Source organism: Cynoglossus semilaevis, chromosome 5 (assembly GCF_000523025.1).
Source record: "Cynoglossus semilaevis isolate Cse_v1.0 chromosome 5, Cse_v1.0, whole genome shotgun sequence".
NCBI classification, from domain to species: domain Eukaryota; kingdom Metazoa; phylum Chordata; class Actinopteri; order Pleuronectiformes; family Cynoglossidae; genus Cynoglossus; species Cynoglossus semilaevis.
This window is the reverse complement of record NC_024311.1, coordinates 18,669,014-18,684,778: the sequence shown is the minus strand read 5'-3', so window position 1 is coordinate 18,684,778 and position 15,765 is coordinate 18,669,014. Positions and strand designations below refer to the sequence as shown.

Below are 15,765 nucleotides of genomic sequence, written 5' to 3'. Positions count from 1 at the left end.
GCTGGATAAACATGAGAGAAAAAGTAAAGCCTAATCAGAGAGGCAGAGGTTGAGGTGGCAGGGCGGGCTCTCTAAAGGAAGAGGAGGAGGACCAGAAGGATGTGCTTGTCTGTGCACAACTGGAGCAGCAGCAGCAGCAGCAGCATCTGGACTAGAGGAGAGATAGAGACGCTCCGTTGCTGTGTTTAGAAAAAGCCCTGCGCCTCAAGGTTGCTGATGCCGATGCTGATGCCGATGCTGATGCTCTGGACTGTGTCTTGATGGAACAGACTCACAGCAGGTGAGTATTGGCTTGTTACCAGTAACCTCCCAGATTACTAAGTGTTTGCAGGATAATGTTGCACAGATTAGATTAGTACCATTTAGGCAGTGTGTTCTATAGGTTTGTTTTTATTATCTACCTGTTCCATGAACTGAAATCCATACCTGGGATTATATGAATAGATTACATGAATGGATTATGTGGATGGATTATATAAACACCACAGAAAGGTAGGAGCGCTGGATCTTTCCTATTTAAACTACATTCAACACCAAACTGTTTTGTTTCCTGTTTCCAGTGCTGTGATGTCAGACGCAGCAGCTGTCTCACCTCTGACATGATGCAGGGAACTGGAGGAGCAGCAGCATTCCTTACACTGCTGCTGCTGCTGCCGCTGCTGTGCTGCTGCCACCTGTGCCACTCACTGCGTAAGTTTTAGTTGAACTGGGAATTGTTGTGGTGGGTCAGACTGACAGAGGGCATAGGGACTGATGCGTCATGGGATTCACAGTGAAGACACAGTCTTGTCAGGTTAGGCTTAGGGTCAAGTTCCACTTCCTGTAAACATGTCTCACAGTTTCTAATACATCGATTTTAACTGTAATTAGGATTATGGCCATAAGGGGCAGTGATGATTAGGTGGTTAAAGAAGCAAACTGTCCATAAGGTGGCAGGTTAGAATCCACCAACCCCCAAGATACCACTACAGTTCCCAGAGCTGTTACAGATTAATCAGCTATAACACAGACTATATTATAATTATTATAATAAGTATTATTATATTTAATATAAGTTCACCTTACTTTGTTACAAACATTTTGGGGGCAGTGGGCCACTAGCTGCCAAGTTACCACTGAGGTAATTCTGAGCATGGCACCATCCCCACAGTTTCTCCCCGGCAGTGTCTTTAACTTTCCTTTTGGGATAAAGGATTTTTCATTTTATATTGTTGGGAAATTATTGACTTATTTTTTTATAAAATGATGAAATGTAAACTGATTCATGTAGTCAAAAATAATAGTTTCAAAATAAGGCTTCACTGGGGGTCAAAGGCCATGGAAAAATCCCACAATTGGACATGATGTTTAAAGACAGAAACTAAATAACTTAAGTCAATATTAACTAAACACATCTTATTAAAAATATTTATTTTCTGCCTCTTGTGGTTTTTGGCGTTGTCTTTCCCACCATTAAATAATAATAAAAAAAATGTAAAGTTCCAGGTTTAATTAACATCTTATTTTAATACAAACTCTGGGAGGCAGGGGGAGTGTGGGTGTGGGGGGAGGAGCATATATACAAGGGGGAAATGCATTATTGAATTCTCTCTATTTCTAGTAGGAAAATCTCTGAGAAGGAAACCAAACCAGGGAATTTACCTTATACATGTACTGATGAAGTACTTTAAATATTTACATTTTAAAATGCCCTAATATTTACTAAATATCAGGGTCTAAAACACAGTCATCTCTGATTAGACTCTGCAGGATGCTGCTTCTGGTCTGGAGCAGTGAGCGTGCTGATTACAGGGTCATCGATTGAATTCCTGGTCTTTATTGATTCACACACACATATACAGATGGGGGGTGGGCTGAGACTGTTGTAGTACATTCCCAGCCACATTCTCCATCTGTGAGATGTGTTCACTTTGAGTTTCTAACCATGTTGTTGGTGAGTGATTTGGAGAAGAGGGGAGAGAAAGTGGGGGAAAAACCAATCAATACTTTCTGCTCTGTGGATAAAAGTCCTGACGCAGCAAAACAATTCAGACTTTACCTGCGTTTTAGGCAGTCGCCAAAACTGATCTTTGATCGGTTTGATCTACCTATAAAAGTGAAACGACGTGTTTAAGGTCTGATCTGAGTGAATGACAACACTGTCAACGACGCCCTCTGCTGGGCTACATTTGCACAAGTCACATCCTTATAAAGACCACCAGCATAAGAAAGAAATAAATAAATAAAAACACAGGGTACCAGGTGAGACGAGTGAGACTAGTTACAAGAAAATCACAGTTCACGCTGGTAATTACCCTGGAGAGACAGACAGAAGGAAGAGTGGCAGACAGACATCACATTTATTAGATTGCTTTGAGGGACATCGTCTTCCCTGAATATAATTTGGAGTAATTCATCAGTTTGTATCAGTTTTTAATGTTACTGCAGTAAGTGTGAAATATTACAATTGCTTCAATCTCAGAAAAAACAACGTCTTGCTGCATTATTTATTTCCCCTCTAGCCTATGACTGACCATGTGGTTCTGAGTCTATCATTTCTGCCCTAGCTCTGTGCATAAACACTCACCTCTAGCTGGTTTATTTACGGTCGTCTCCTTTGAAACCACAGTCCCACGCCACAACAAACGATGATTCTGAGAAATCCATTCCAATTCACACGTTACTATAACAGTACACTGTTGCCATCCGATCTGACTCTTCATATTGCGTCCCCTAGGGGTTCCAAAGCTCTCCTCGTATGCAAAAGCTGAAGACAAGCTGTTCAAATACCTCTTTGGAAGTTACCAGAAATGGGTGCGTCCAGTGGCGTTCCTTAACCAGAGCATCTGTGTGAGGTTTGGACTGGCCATCTCGCAGCTCGTGGATGTGGTGAGAATAAAAATGCTCCGTTTCACAATGTAGGGTTCAAATCAGCTGTAGTGATTTTTCTTTTTCTTTTTTGTGTTGTTATGTTGCTCCAGGATGAAAAAAACCAGCTGATGACAACCAATGTGTGGATGAAACAGGTAGGCTTCAACATTTCATTGTTGAAAAAGGTCAAGGTCAAGTCTGAGACCTCACTTTAACCTTTATATAATTCAGCTTCTTCTTCTTCTTTTATTTCGGGTCTGGAGCCATTTTACTGACATACATCATCAATATGAGTGTGCCCACGCAGCAGCCTCTGTCGGCCACTCTCTCTCCTCTCCCTGTTATTCATCGTCTCCAGCGCTCTGTCTGTCATGGCTTTTATGAATTATCCAGGCTCTGTTGTTCAGGTCTCTTTCACAGTGATGGATTACATCATGAATAAAGGTGATGGAAGGGCAGCGGCCACACACTCTTGTATTCCTCCAAGATGCGTTTGGAAAAAAAGTTTGATTTATAATTACGTCTAATTTATTTTATTGTCCTTTTATTTTCATATTGACAAACCAGTACTAGACTGGTAAGTGTTTTTGTAAACTTGCTTATCGTGCATTTTTCCATCACTGTGTCATCAAATAGACGAGTCAATACAACCCAGGATTACATCACGATACGTTATCCTTATCCTCCACCAAGTGTGAATTTTTATTTGCCAATCTGTTTTTCTGTTTAAAGGAATGGACTGACATGAAACTCAGATGGAACCCTGACGACTACCTGGGCATCAGGACCATCAGAGTCCCGTCTGACAGGCTGTGGCGTCCTGACGTTGTTCTTTATGATAAGTATGTCTTTTTAATTTAAAGAAACAACTTATATATCTCTGTGTAAGAAATGTGTCCTAACAACAAAATATAACCTGACCAAAATATATTTTAATCAGCCCCAAACTGGGGAGTTTCTGTGATAATAAATCTATTTTTAAGTTTTATGTTTTCAAAATGTCTTTAAACACATTCAGGTGATTCTTTCAAGGCTAGAAATGGAAACTTTATGTAGGATTATAACTTAACAAACCAAACTTTTATATTACCCATAAGATAAAAAAAAGTAAATATAAATCTTTGGTATTTATTACTTTTCCACAAGGTGACGCTATGTTTTCATAACAAATGGTTTCTCCGGTTTCTCCAGCTCAGACGGACGTTTCGAGGGAACTGTCACCAAAGCCGTAGTGAAGTACGATGGAACTATAACCTGGACACCACCGGCCAATTACAAATCCGCCTGCACCATCGATGTCACCTTCTTCCCATTTGACCTTCAGAACTGTTCTATGAAGTTTGGCTCCTGGACCTATGATGGCTCCCAGGTGGGTCCGCACTCCACAGTTTGTGTGTGGTTCAGAGGCTTCATTAGAGACAAATATTTTTCTGGGTTTTTTACCAGGTGGACATCATTCTTGAGGACTTCCACGTTGACAAGCAGGACTATTTTGACAATGGTGAATGGGAGATAGTGAAGGCCACGGGCAGCCGTGGCGTGAGGACCGACGGCAGCTCCTCCTACCCCACCATCACCTATTTCTTCATCATCCGCAGGTTGCCTCTTTTCTACACCCTCTTCCTCATTATTCCCTGCATTGGCCTTTCCTTTCTCACTATCCTTGTCTTCTACCTGCCCTCCAACTGTGGTGAGAAGATCTCTCTGTGCACCTCAGTGCTGGTATCACTCACTGTCTTCCTGCTGGTCATTGAGGAGATCATCCCTTCCTCCTCCAAGGCTATTCCTCTTATTGGGGAGTACCTGGTGTTCACCATGATCTTTGTCACGCTCTCCATCATCATCACTGTGTTCGCCATCAACATCCATCACCGTTCCTCCTCCACTCATCACAGCATGGCACCCTGGGTTAGGAAGATATTCCTGCATCGCCTCCCCAAGCTGTTGTGCATGCGCAGCCACGTGGATCGCTACGCCACAGCAGGAGTTGTAGGAGCACTGGGATTGAGTGTGATGAAGGAGTCAGCTCCTAAACTGTTGCCTCCACCCTACACAAAAGATCACTTTCAAGCCGCCTTGGATTCTATTCGCTACATCTCCAGACATGTGGTGAAAGAAAATGAGGTCAGAGAGGTGAGGATATTATATCTCTGCAGTCTTTGGTCGTCCATGGAAACATGAAAAAATAGACACGAATGAGTGAAGTGAACGGTGAAGGGAATCAAAAGTCAGTAGTGACAGCAATGGAAGTTTGAGACTCTCTCTGCTCCAGAGGAGACATACAGTAGGGAATATTGATTCACTGCCTCAGAGGTATTTTTTTACATTTGTTTTATTCACCAAATACTTATATATAAAATATTAATACGTTAACAACACAGAAAACTTCTGTTTAGTTCAACATAGTATTAATATCCGACAGAACTTCATATTTTTGTTTTAAAACCAAGCAGCTGTCGTTCAGTGTTGAACACAGATGTTTTTATCTCTTTGACATTTGACTCTAGTCATTTCTACAGGACTTTAGTGAAGAGTTGATGGATGAGCTGAAGTGTTCAATACCTTTTTTTCAGATCTGTTTTTAGTTTTAGTTTTAGTTCTAGTTTTTCCTTAGCTTTTATTCAAAGAAGTTACTTCATGTACTACTAGTAATACTTTTTGGAAACATCTAAGTTAATCTGATTCTTCATTGAGTTTCTTTGGTCAAAGGATGTCTGAAATGATTATTTAATATTTGGTTTCTCATGAATGTGTTTGTCGTCATGTTAGAAAACACGAGGTTTTATGAAGTCACAGGTGTAACAGCAATGTTTTACAAAGAAAAGAGACAAAGAGAAGGGACGGAGACAAAACTGTTTTTCAATGTTTTTATTCTGGCCCAGGTGGTTCAGGACTGGAAGTTTGTAGCCCAGGTTTTGGATCGGATGTTTCTGTGGGCCTTCCTCCTGGTGTCCATTCTGGGATCTGCACTTCTCTTCATCCCAGTTATTTACAAGTGGGCCAGCATCATCGTACCTGATCATGCTGGAAGTTTCCTCTGAGAATCACAGATGGAAGAGGAATAACCCTGGAATTTCCTTCAAAGCACATCAGCAGTGAGTCTCCAGTCAGAGAATGGCAGTGAGAACCAGTGAAAACCAGTGAGAACTGAGATTTATTGTCAAGTCCAATGAAAAACAATACTCAGTTTATCTCATCAATTATCTAAGAAATATAAAGAATTTACATTTTCAGTATATTTTTTTTACAGGCTGGTATCACATGAGTACGGTATCCCTATGTCTGGAACAGATTTGTAAATACCAAATTATATAATTTACTCACAGTATTTAGTTTTCGTTTGTTGTGTCACCAACAGTCCTGGTTTAAAAGTATAAACATTTGTTTTCATTTGTAGTAAAGTTACATTGTCCTGTATTTTATCCCTTGGATTTTATTCACAGTATTTCCAGCTGTAAATAATATGAACACTTGGTTTGAGCTCCATTATTTGTTGTTTATTAATTCTTATTCTCACAGAACTCAAAACAAACTGATTTTTTATGACAAATGTTAAGCTGCAGAGGTCAAGGCCCCCGACCCCCTCTGTAAATGTTGAGTCTTTTCAGTTGTCATTCTCCTTAATCAAAACTTTTATGTGATGTCCAAAATAATTAATACATTAAAATGAAGAAATGTAAAATGCACTGTGTAGACACTGTAGTCCAGTATAATCACCCTGCTCTAATACACAGACATGTTGGTATTTACACACACAAGTCTTCATTTCACCAAAAAACCACAAGCCTGAAAGTACCATCTTTACAGCCAGCATGTGTGTGTGTGTGTGTGTGTGGAGACTCCAGGTTCAGGTCAGACGTCAGTGTCAGTGTCAGTGATCTGATGTCTGACACACAGGTACGAAGAAACTCTTGAATCATCGTCAGGACTAAAAGCCACCAGTAAAAGACATTTGTGCGTTTATTCCAGGAGTTAAAAAAAAAAAGATTTTCTGTCATATTCACGAATGTGGATTTATCTAGATTAATTTGTTGTTAACAGATTGAAGTTAACAACCAAATCACACATTTCACTTCAACATTTGTGTTCTGTTTTCTTTTATATTCTTCTTTTTTTCCCCTGGTTTGTTTGTTTGGACAGAAAAATGTTGGCGTTTGAATTTTCATTAATCAATCCAACAGCTCAGATGTGGTCGGAATAATTCTAGTTTTTAATTTGCACATGTCATATTCTGGACAGCGATGGACTTTATTTGTGTTTGTAATAAAAGTTGAGCCACAGACGTGGAGCAGGACAGGGAGGAACATTCTAGATGTTGTGAGAATAAAGTAGAGGGAAAGATTTTGACGTTGCATGTAGAAGACAACAACAATGTGATTTATAAAGTGTGAAACTTTTTCACAGCTGCCACTGGTCGTCACGTTCTCAAGTGTTTCAGCTGCAACACAGTTTTACTGAAAGAAGAAATAACGAAAACCTACGGAAGAGGTGACGAGTGAAAAGATGTGTGTGGTGATCGAGTTCCTGAGGAAACGGTTCTAAAAGGAGAAGTAGAAACACACACTGCATCGAGTGTGAGAAACATGAGAGTTGATGTTTGGTTTCTTTAAAAACGTTTGTTTGTTCTATATTTGATCTTTTCCCAGGATACTTGTTGTTGTTGTTGTTGTTGTTGTTGTTTCCTGCTCATTGAATATAATCCATCCTCCTCAGCTTTTGTTTTATTGTAGTTTCCTTATATGCATGGCACTGAGAATTATAAAAACCCTCTGTTGTTTAGAGCCCAATCCAAATTGCACACATAGAAATAAATAATTGAATCTCACTTCTGTGTTGCTGGATTTAATTATTGAAATGATTTCTGCTGCAGTCGTTGCTCTTTTGCCAAAAGTTTCTATGAAACATTTTTATTTAATATTTCTGGTGAAAACAGATGAGTTTGAGGTTGACTGCGTTAGTCTGTCTGTGGATCATGTTGACATGTGTTGCTTAGTACTGTGATGTACTGTAGTATTCTTCAATAAAATAAAACAAACAAACAAAAAAAAAACGGAATCACAATGAATGAAATCCTTCCTTTGGAATTCTTCTTTTTTTGAGCTGTGTTTTTAATATGATTAAAGTCTACGGTACCAGTAAAGTAGACACAAAAACATGAATATATCATTACATCAATATTAATAAAAAAAGAAAAGTCCAGATAAGGAAGAACATACAGCCAGTAACGTCATTACATTGCCCTCTACTGGAGAAATCTCATCTTGACACCTTAAATTACAAACTGCTTTTCTTTCCATTCTGCTTCGTAATATTTTGAGATCCTTTTACTACATTTTAAATAAGACATGATAAAATATGTTTTTTTTATTTTGTATTCTTTTTGAGATGCTTCCAATCCTTTAAGGTCATAAAGTTTGTCATGAGACTAAAACTTCCCTTTGCAAACGTCAGTGACCCCAACCACATCATCACGAACATTACATTCTTCAGCACAATTATACACAGTCACCATCAAAGTCAGCCAATCACGTGGTTTATTTTAACAGCAGCTCCTAGTCTGACCTGTGGTCTGGGGCTCTTTTCTGAAGTTGGCTGTAGAAATGTTCAGGGTCTGGACTGGTTTCATCATCTGTGGTTGGAAAGTGAAAAACAGTTTCTCAGGGTCTCGGCTCCGACTCAAGAACACAGACTACAAACTGATGCTATAAATGAAGCTGTGTTTTTCCTGTGCTGTGTGTCACACAGTGAAGCAACAGACTCACGTAAACAACCAAAAATAAAACCGTTGTAATTAATATTAAAAATGTAAGGTGAAATAGCTACCTGTTTTATATTGTAAAGGTTTATAGTCAAATCACACGTTGGTAGAGACCCTCGTCCTCAAGGTCATTTGACATTTGAAAAGCCAGATTATCGTCACGTCTGAAAGGATTCAAGGTGTCATTGTCACTGTGAAGCCGAACTGCATAAGTGTAAAAAAATGGAACTTCAAGTGACAGTAATTCATGGAAATAAGATATGAGTGGGATCACTGTTGCCGTACATTTTATAATAAAGGGGAACTTTCTTTCTTTTCTTTCTTTTCATGAATTACTGTCATCTTTTTTTACAGCCTAAATGTTCTTACCCCTCGTCTTCGACTGTGCTAAAAGAGTTTCCTGATAATACAAAAAACAAAACAACAGTAAATAAAGATATCTAACTAATAACTAATATCTTATATTTCTCTTTGATGTTGTGTGTTTTATCATTGTTTTAACAGTTGTTTTTATCAGGTCTGACGATAACTTCCCATATTTCCTGCATATTTTTCTCTTTTTTTTTTTTTCTCTTTTTTTTTCTCTTTTTTTCTCTTTTCTCTAAAACAAATATTTTTAACCTACTGTCTTGATCTTCTGGCTCGGCCTGCTCCTGCTCCTGCTCCCGCTCCTGCTCCCAGTCCTGCTCCTGCTCCCGCTCCGGCTCCCGCTCCTGCTCCCAGTCCTGCTCCTGCTCCCACTCCTGCTCCCGCTCCTGCTCCTGCTCCTGCTCCCGCTCCGGCTCCCGCTCCTGCTCCCAGTCCTGCTCCTGCTCTGGGTCTACAAAGTCTGTTGAGAAAAGAAAGAAAAAATTAGAAGTATACGTAAATAAATTGCATGTTGTAATTTATATATTATATATTTACAGTGTAGACAATGGAACAACCTTGTGTTAATGTTACAAACCTCACACTAATCTAATCGAATCGAATCGAATCGAATCTAATCTAATCTAATCTAATCTGATTTTATCTGATCTGATCTGATCTAATCTAATCTAATCTGATTTTATCTGATCTGATCTGATCTGATCTGATCTAATCTAATCTAATCTGATTTTATCTGATCTGATCTGATCTGATCTGATCTAATCTAATCTAATCTATTCTAATCTAATCTAATCTAATCTAATCGAATCTAATCTAATCTAATCTAATCTAATCTGATTTTATCTGATCTGATCTGATCTAATCTAATCTAATCTGATTTTATCTGATCTGATCTGATCTGATCTGATCTAATCTAATCTAATCTATTCTAATCTAATCTAATCTAATCTAATCTAATCTAATCTAATCTAATCTAATCTAATCTAATCCAATCTAATCTGGTAACTATACATTTTGCATTTTAAACATTTATAATCATTTCAGGAACTGAGGTCTGTACATTCAAATACTTTATTAAATGTTTGCACCATTCTCATATTAAACACGTTTTTCCTTTACTTTATTTACCAATATTTAGCCACTGCTTGTGAGCCATAAACCACAGACAGAGACTCAGTAACAGAAACTTGGTTGCCAATCCACAGAAGACACGAATTAGAAGACATCTACTCTCTGCAAAGCAAAATAAATACAAATCGAAATAAATAAATAAAATTGATTTTTAAGAAGAGTTTTAAAAGTATTTCCCCAAAATAGATGTAAAAAACTTACCTTTAACCTCAAGTGATACAGCTTCCTTTCCAACAATGATCTGTTCATGCTTCTCCAGGCAAACTGAAGGCAGCAGCAGACAGCTGTAGTTACCTGAATCTGTCAGCAGGGCACCTTCAAGTACAAACGTCACCATCTTAGCAGTGACATTAAAAGCTTGGACCTGAAGAATGATCTTGTTCTTCTCCAGGTAAGACTGGATGAACTGACAGTCGCCGATTGTTTGCAGAACTTTTGAAACAGTGCAGGTGAATTCAACACGATCTCCTTCAGTGACAGTCGACGGTCCGACCACTGAAATATCTGCTGGCAAGAAATGGGCTGCAGAGGGAGTAGAAATTAGTACAGAAACACACTTTGATGGTGTGTTGCACATAAAAAAGGACCTACGTATGACCATGATCTGGATGAAGTTGTGTCCTGTGACTGTGACCTGAAAAGGCTGGTACTCTGTCTCGGAGTAAACACAGCTGTAATTCCCACTGTCTTTCAACCCAATGTTGTTAACAATGAAGGTGGTGTCAAACTCATTCTGTTTCTGCCTCAGTTTTCTCACTCCACTGCCGTCTTTGCACAAATAGATATAAACACTGGAGCCTTTCTTGGAGCCGAAGGTGCTGCAGGTCATGTGAAGGTCACTGTTCTCACCTATGATTTTCTGCTGGGACAGAACTTTTGCAGAAAAAAACTCTGCAAAATGATACAGTTTGTACCATGACATTATAGAAAATTGAGCGTCTTGTTAATACACCTGACACGGTTACTCACCTTTACTTTGACCAAGTACCTGCTGTGATACGAGAGCACCTGGGAATACACACACACACACACACACATAGAGGAGATAAAAAATAAATCCAGAGTCATTATGGAGTTCAGTCAAATGATTAAATACTTACAGAAAAGAAAGATAACCGCGATCATGATGGACATCAACAACTGTGTAACCAGAAATGAAACTGATCGCACGCCCCCCAGCTTCTTTTCTAAATCCACAGAAACCCGGAAAATAAATGTACTGAAAAAAAAAAAACAACCTTCCTGTACATTCTAATTAAAACCAGCCCCAAGTAGTACTTTTTTTCTTTTTAATGTTCAGTGTGCTGTGGCTAACGTGGACTTCCTTCATCTTGTTTCAGTTATCGTTTCAATTTTGCCTCGTTACTTCTGGCTGGATCTGAAAGTTGGAGAAAATATCTGTATGTGTTTATTAATTAACAGTGTTGTTATCTGTAAAAGATGTGCTCAAAGATTAGGGTTGATTTAATTAAATACATTAATTCAATTTTCAGGCAGAGATTTGGTAACAGCTTTGTGCTCTGTGTCAGCATTCATGTGAATAGTTTAATTTAAAAAAACAGGCAGTGACATGATGACGCTGATTAGATTCTACATGCTACTAATGCTAATTTCGTGTCAGCCAGTCACATGTGTACACAAACACATCAATGCATTTTGGCAGGTAGACATTGTCAAGAAAAACTGTCCAGTTAAGCACTTATGATACAATAGTCTGTTTTTAAAGTGCATTTCTGGATAATGACCTTTTAAAACAGATGGTTTAAAAAAAAAACTCTTGACTTTGCTCCTGCACATATTTTGAATATTTTTTAAAAAAGTTACAAAATAAAATGAAAAAAGACGATTGGACAAATACATGTTTGTAATGATGATGGTAAAACTCTTTTGGACCTGTTGGCCTTAAAAACGCCAATATTTACTTCTTAAATACAAGAATCACACGGGACAACAGTGAGAGCATAGAATATTTGACAGTTATTCTGAATACTTATATTTATATCTTGGTCACCACAGCCTGTGAGTCTCCCTATGTCATGAGTGTAACAAGGGGAACCATTGTCATGCAGAGTCCGAGTTCCGGTTACTTCCAACAATTATAGACGTTATATAGACGTTATTTAGCAGTTAACACAAACGAGTGTCGCATGGTGAGTGGAAGATAGACCGGGTGAGTCTTCACGCAGTCTATGCGCTTGTTTTACGCGCAAATGAGGAACTAAAAACAAAAACAGTGACTGAAACTGTGGCGGAGCTATAGCATCATTAGGACCAGGTTCGATAACTCGTGTCCGTGTGTGTATTTCCTGGAGATTTTTTTAAACATTATGCTCAATGTTCTGGAGTTGGTTTACTGACGTATGACTGACGCATGACTGACGGGATGATTGACTGAAAACAGCATTTTTTCCAGAGAACATTTACAGTAAATGATGATGGAAGAAATTGAACAGTGTTTTGTAATCCAAAAAGTAGTGTCCACACCAAGGAGGAGTATGTTTTAACACCTTTGGTTTTTAATAACATCTTGTCATGTTTAAAAAAACCCACAATATTTACAGAAATAGAAAAAATGATTTAATTATGTACATGTTCCTGAAATTATTTAAAATTTCATATAAGAGAGAATATATACACATATATTGACAAAAAGTGACGTACACGCGTCTGTTTATTACACGAAGATTTTTGGCCACGTGGGGTCAGTGTTTGACCACTTTTTTTTCTCACAGAACGACGTAGAAATCATTTAATTCTTATGTTACGGACGTCTTATGTCCGAAATTATATTTGGTGATTGAAATTATTAAAAATATAAAATGACTGAAAGAAAAATGACTGAATATTTTGTAGTTTTACAGTTTTATGACAACCATAATGAGATCAAGGTAATCCTCAGCTTTAACTCCTATATTTAATACATTTAATCTAGCACCGTGACCGTATTCTATTCTATATTAGATTAAGATTTTAACTAGTTTACAACACAATTTAGGTTTTAGGGACAACATGTTTGATTTCACTGTGTTTTGTTCAAAGAAACATTCTATGAGTTGTATGATTTGTATAATTTAAATAACACATTTTGTGCATTGTTACAGTTTCATGTTTTCAGTTTTGTCACCAACTCAAATGTCTTCACCAACAAGCAGTGGTTGGAGGAAGAGTCCGGCTGTTCCGAGGATACACACTAGGACAAAAACCCAGAGGAAAATCCTGTCGATTACCATGGCAACATACTTCCAGTCATCCTGAACCTGCCAGGGTGATTTGGTGAAAACATTTTCAGTGTTATTATTAAAAGGTCATATCCGATAAAAGCATTTGTTTGAGGTGTTTATCACACACACTCACCTCCTTTGCTTCGTTTTGGAGCCTCATGTTCTCGGCTATGTATTTGACGCTCTCAACAGCTTCTCTGACCTCAGGGGACAAAGGCAACAGAGACAATATTCCTGCGTCCAGAGACTCAGAGCTGGAGCGTTGACTCTCCACTCCCAACCCGACGGTGCTGCTTCCACCCATCATCCCTAGACACTCAAGTCCTCCACTGCCTCCACCTGAGTCTGCGGGCAGTTTGCTGGACCTCTGTTGCCAGCTGCAGTTGCAGTGACCCTCGCCAGTCAGCAACCCAAGATTTGCATCTTTGATTGACTCTGAACTGTTGAGGTTGTTGAGGTTGGAGAGCTGTGTGTTGTTAAAAAGCCGCTGACGGTTGGTAATGCTGGACACCACGCTGGAGGCCAGCACGTGAGGTTTGAACTGTTTCTGCAGAGCATTTGCAGAATGAGCTGCATGGTGTCTGGACGTCATCATCTGAATGTTGTTTGACACGGTCACCTTCTCTGGGTCCCTCTCCGGTCTGGTCATGAACATCACCCGAGGCAGGAGCCCCAGGAACACGCTACGAACCCAGCAGGGCATGGTGTGTGTCTTTGGAGTGCGGTAGTGTACGTTCAACACAAAAACAGTGATGACAATGGACAAGGTGACAAAGATCATGGTGAACAGCAGGTACTCTCCAATCAGGGGGATCACCAGTGAGGTGGAAGGAATGGTTTCAGTGATAACAAGCAGGAAGACGGTCAAAGACAGGAGGACAGAGATGCACAGAGTGACCTTCTCACCACAGTCAGATGGCAGGTAGAAGACCAGCACTGTGAGGAAGGAGATGAGCAGACAGGGGATGATCATGTTGATGGTGTAGAAAAGCGGCAGACGGCGGATGTACAAAGAATAAGTGATATCCGTGTAGATTTCCTCACAGCAGTTGTACTTAATGTCGTGTTTGTAACCAGGAGCGTCAATAATCGTCCACTCCCCGCTTTCCCAGAAGTCCTTGAGGTTGATCGTAGATCCAATCAGCACCAGATCGATCTTTGCCTTGTCGTAAGTCCAGGAGCCGAACTTCATGGTGCAGTTTTGGTAATCGAAGGGGAAGTATGTCACGTCAATCTTGCAAGAACTCTTGAAAATGGCTGGTGGAATCCAAGTAACGTCTCCATTGTAACGTAGCAGGGCCTTAGTTTTGTCATCAACCTGAAAATCTCCAACTGCACTGAAGCACACCGAGGAAAAAAGTCAGCCATCCTTAGGTGACAGGAAATCTCCTGACTCATTTTCTATTTTTACTCTACTTACTTGTTATAAAGCACGATGTCTGGCTTCCAAATCCTGCTGGACGGCACTCGGATGAATTCAACTCCTCCAAACTCTTTTGGATTCCATCTCAGTTTATAATCATTCCAAACCTAAAAAGAAATAAAACAGTTTGATAAATAAATAAATAAATATGAATATATGTGTATATGTATGTAAATGTTATGAAAAAGAGAGTGGGTGGCCTTAAAGCAGTGTTTTTTTTTGATGGTCGGTTGTCGGTGTAAATGTCTCTGTGTGTATATCCTGTTCCAGTTCCACATGAACTGTACTGATCCTGAAGATCCTATATAATATTGTTATTTACATTGACAGACAATACGCTCTAAATTAAGTCCGTGGTGATGAGCTTCACCTAGTGGGCCCATTCTTGCAAAGACAACGTAGTTACTTCTTTTGCACTGACTTAAAATTGATCACTTTTACATGAAAAAAATGGAGAAAAGGGTTATTAAATTTACACATATTAAAAAGTGCGAATTCTCAAAGTCTAATTTCTAATAATAAAGATGACAAAAAGTCACTACTCCATCATTAAAGCCACTACATCTAATGTAAGGTGAAATAACTACAGTACTGTTGTTGTCAGGCACAGAGACAATAATAAAGCTAAAAAAAAAAGTGTTCAGCTCTGACCGTCTGTAAACAATGTTCTCCATAATAAGAGTGTTGGATGTGCTGGTTTATGGACTTTATGTCCACTTTTCTAACCATCTTCTAAGGTCAGCTGTGACTCATAGAATGACACTTTAATGCAGCCTCAGAGAGCAGTCAAATATTTACTCTGCAGTTTGAGGAGAGAAATGAGAACGAGGAGTGGAGACCATTAATCTTCAAAGGTTACAGAGACTTGTTTCATGCATTTAAAAAACATGACGTTAACAGTTCCAGCCCTACAAATACTACAAACAGTACTTATCTTGAGGACTAAAAGTACTACTTCATATGATGGCTCACTTTCTAAACCTTTGAATCAGTTCTGGGCTGTTATTATAATC

The 15,765-nt window shown here is 39.0% G+C and overlaps 2 protein-coding genes and 1 long non-coding RNA gene across 3 annotated transcripts; 1 reads left to right on the top strand and 2 right to left on the bottom strand.

Moving 5' to 3' along the window:
* The first annotated feature begins 90 nt into the window (after positions 1 to 90).
* Positions 91 to 8,049, top strand: chrna5 (cholinergic receptor, nicotinic, alpha 5). The gene is made up of 8 exons (XM_008310944.3): positions 91 to 280; positions 561 to 690; positions 2,717 to 2,868; positions 2,961 to 3,005; positions 3,583 to 3,692; positions 4,042 to 4,219; positions 4,297 to 4,983; positions 5,733 to 8,049. The coding sequence occupies exons 2-8, from the start codon at positions 600 to 602 to the stop codon at positions 5,889 to 5,891; spliced, it is 1,422 nt and encodes a 473-aa protein (XP_008309166.1). The 5' UTR covers positions 91 to 280; positions 561 to 599; the 3' UTR covers positions 5,892 to 8,049.
* LOC103379402 (uncharacterized) lies at positions 7,941 to 9,318 on the bottom strand. Its single transcript, XR_521571.3, has 4 exons — positions 9,234 to 9,318; positions 8,978 to 9,008; positions 8,674 to 8,772; positions 7,941 to 8,479 (listed from the first exon to the last, which is right to left on the bottom strand). It is a non-coding gene; the product is annotated as an uncharacterized LOC103379402 (long non-coding RNA).
* A 2,955-nt stretch (positions 9,319 to 12,273) lies between these two features.
* Positions 12,274 to 14,853, bottom strand: chrna3 (cholinergic receptor, nicotinic, alpha 3). The gene is made up of 3 exons (XM_025055826.1): positions 14,750 to 14,853; positions 13,463 to 14,666; positions 12,274 to 13,365 (listed from the first exon to the last, which is right to left on the bottom strand). Exons 2-3 carry the CDS (start codon positions 14,519 to 14,521, stop codon positions 13,237 to 13,239), a joined length of 1,188 nt encoding a protein of 395 aa, XP_024911594.1. The 5' UTR covers positions 14,522 to 14,666; positions 14,750 to 14,853; the 3' UTR covers positions 12,274 to 13,236.
* Positions 14,854 to 15,765: the final 912 nt, after the last annotated feature.

Bases quoted from the DNA above. Each gene is read 5' to 3' on its own strand.
- chrna5 (XM_008310944.3), top strand. From the start codon at position 600: ATGATGCAGGGAACTGGAGGAGCAGCAGCATTCCTTACACTGCTGCTG. The intron at 3,693-4,041 runs GTATGTCTTTTT...CGGTTTCTCCAG, and splicing joins GACGTTGTTCTTTATGATAA to CTCAGACGGACGTTTCGAGG. The intron at 4,220-4,296 runs GTGGGTCCGCAC...GTTTTTTACCAG, and splicing joins GGACCTATGATGGCTCCCAG to GTGGACATCATTCTTGAGGA.
- chrna3 (XM_025055826.1), bottom strand. From the start codon at position 14,521: ATGAAGTTCGGCTCCTGGACTTACGACAAGGCAAAGATCGATCTGGTG. The intron at 13,366-13,462 runs GTGAGTGTGTGT...TCACCCTGGCAG, and splicing joins TCCAAAACGAAGCAAAGGAG to GTTCAGGATGACTGGAAGTA.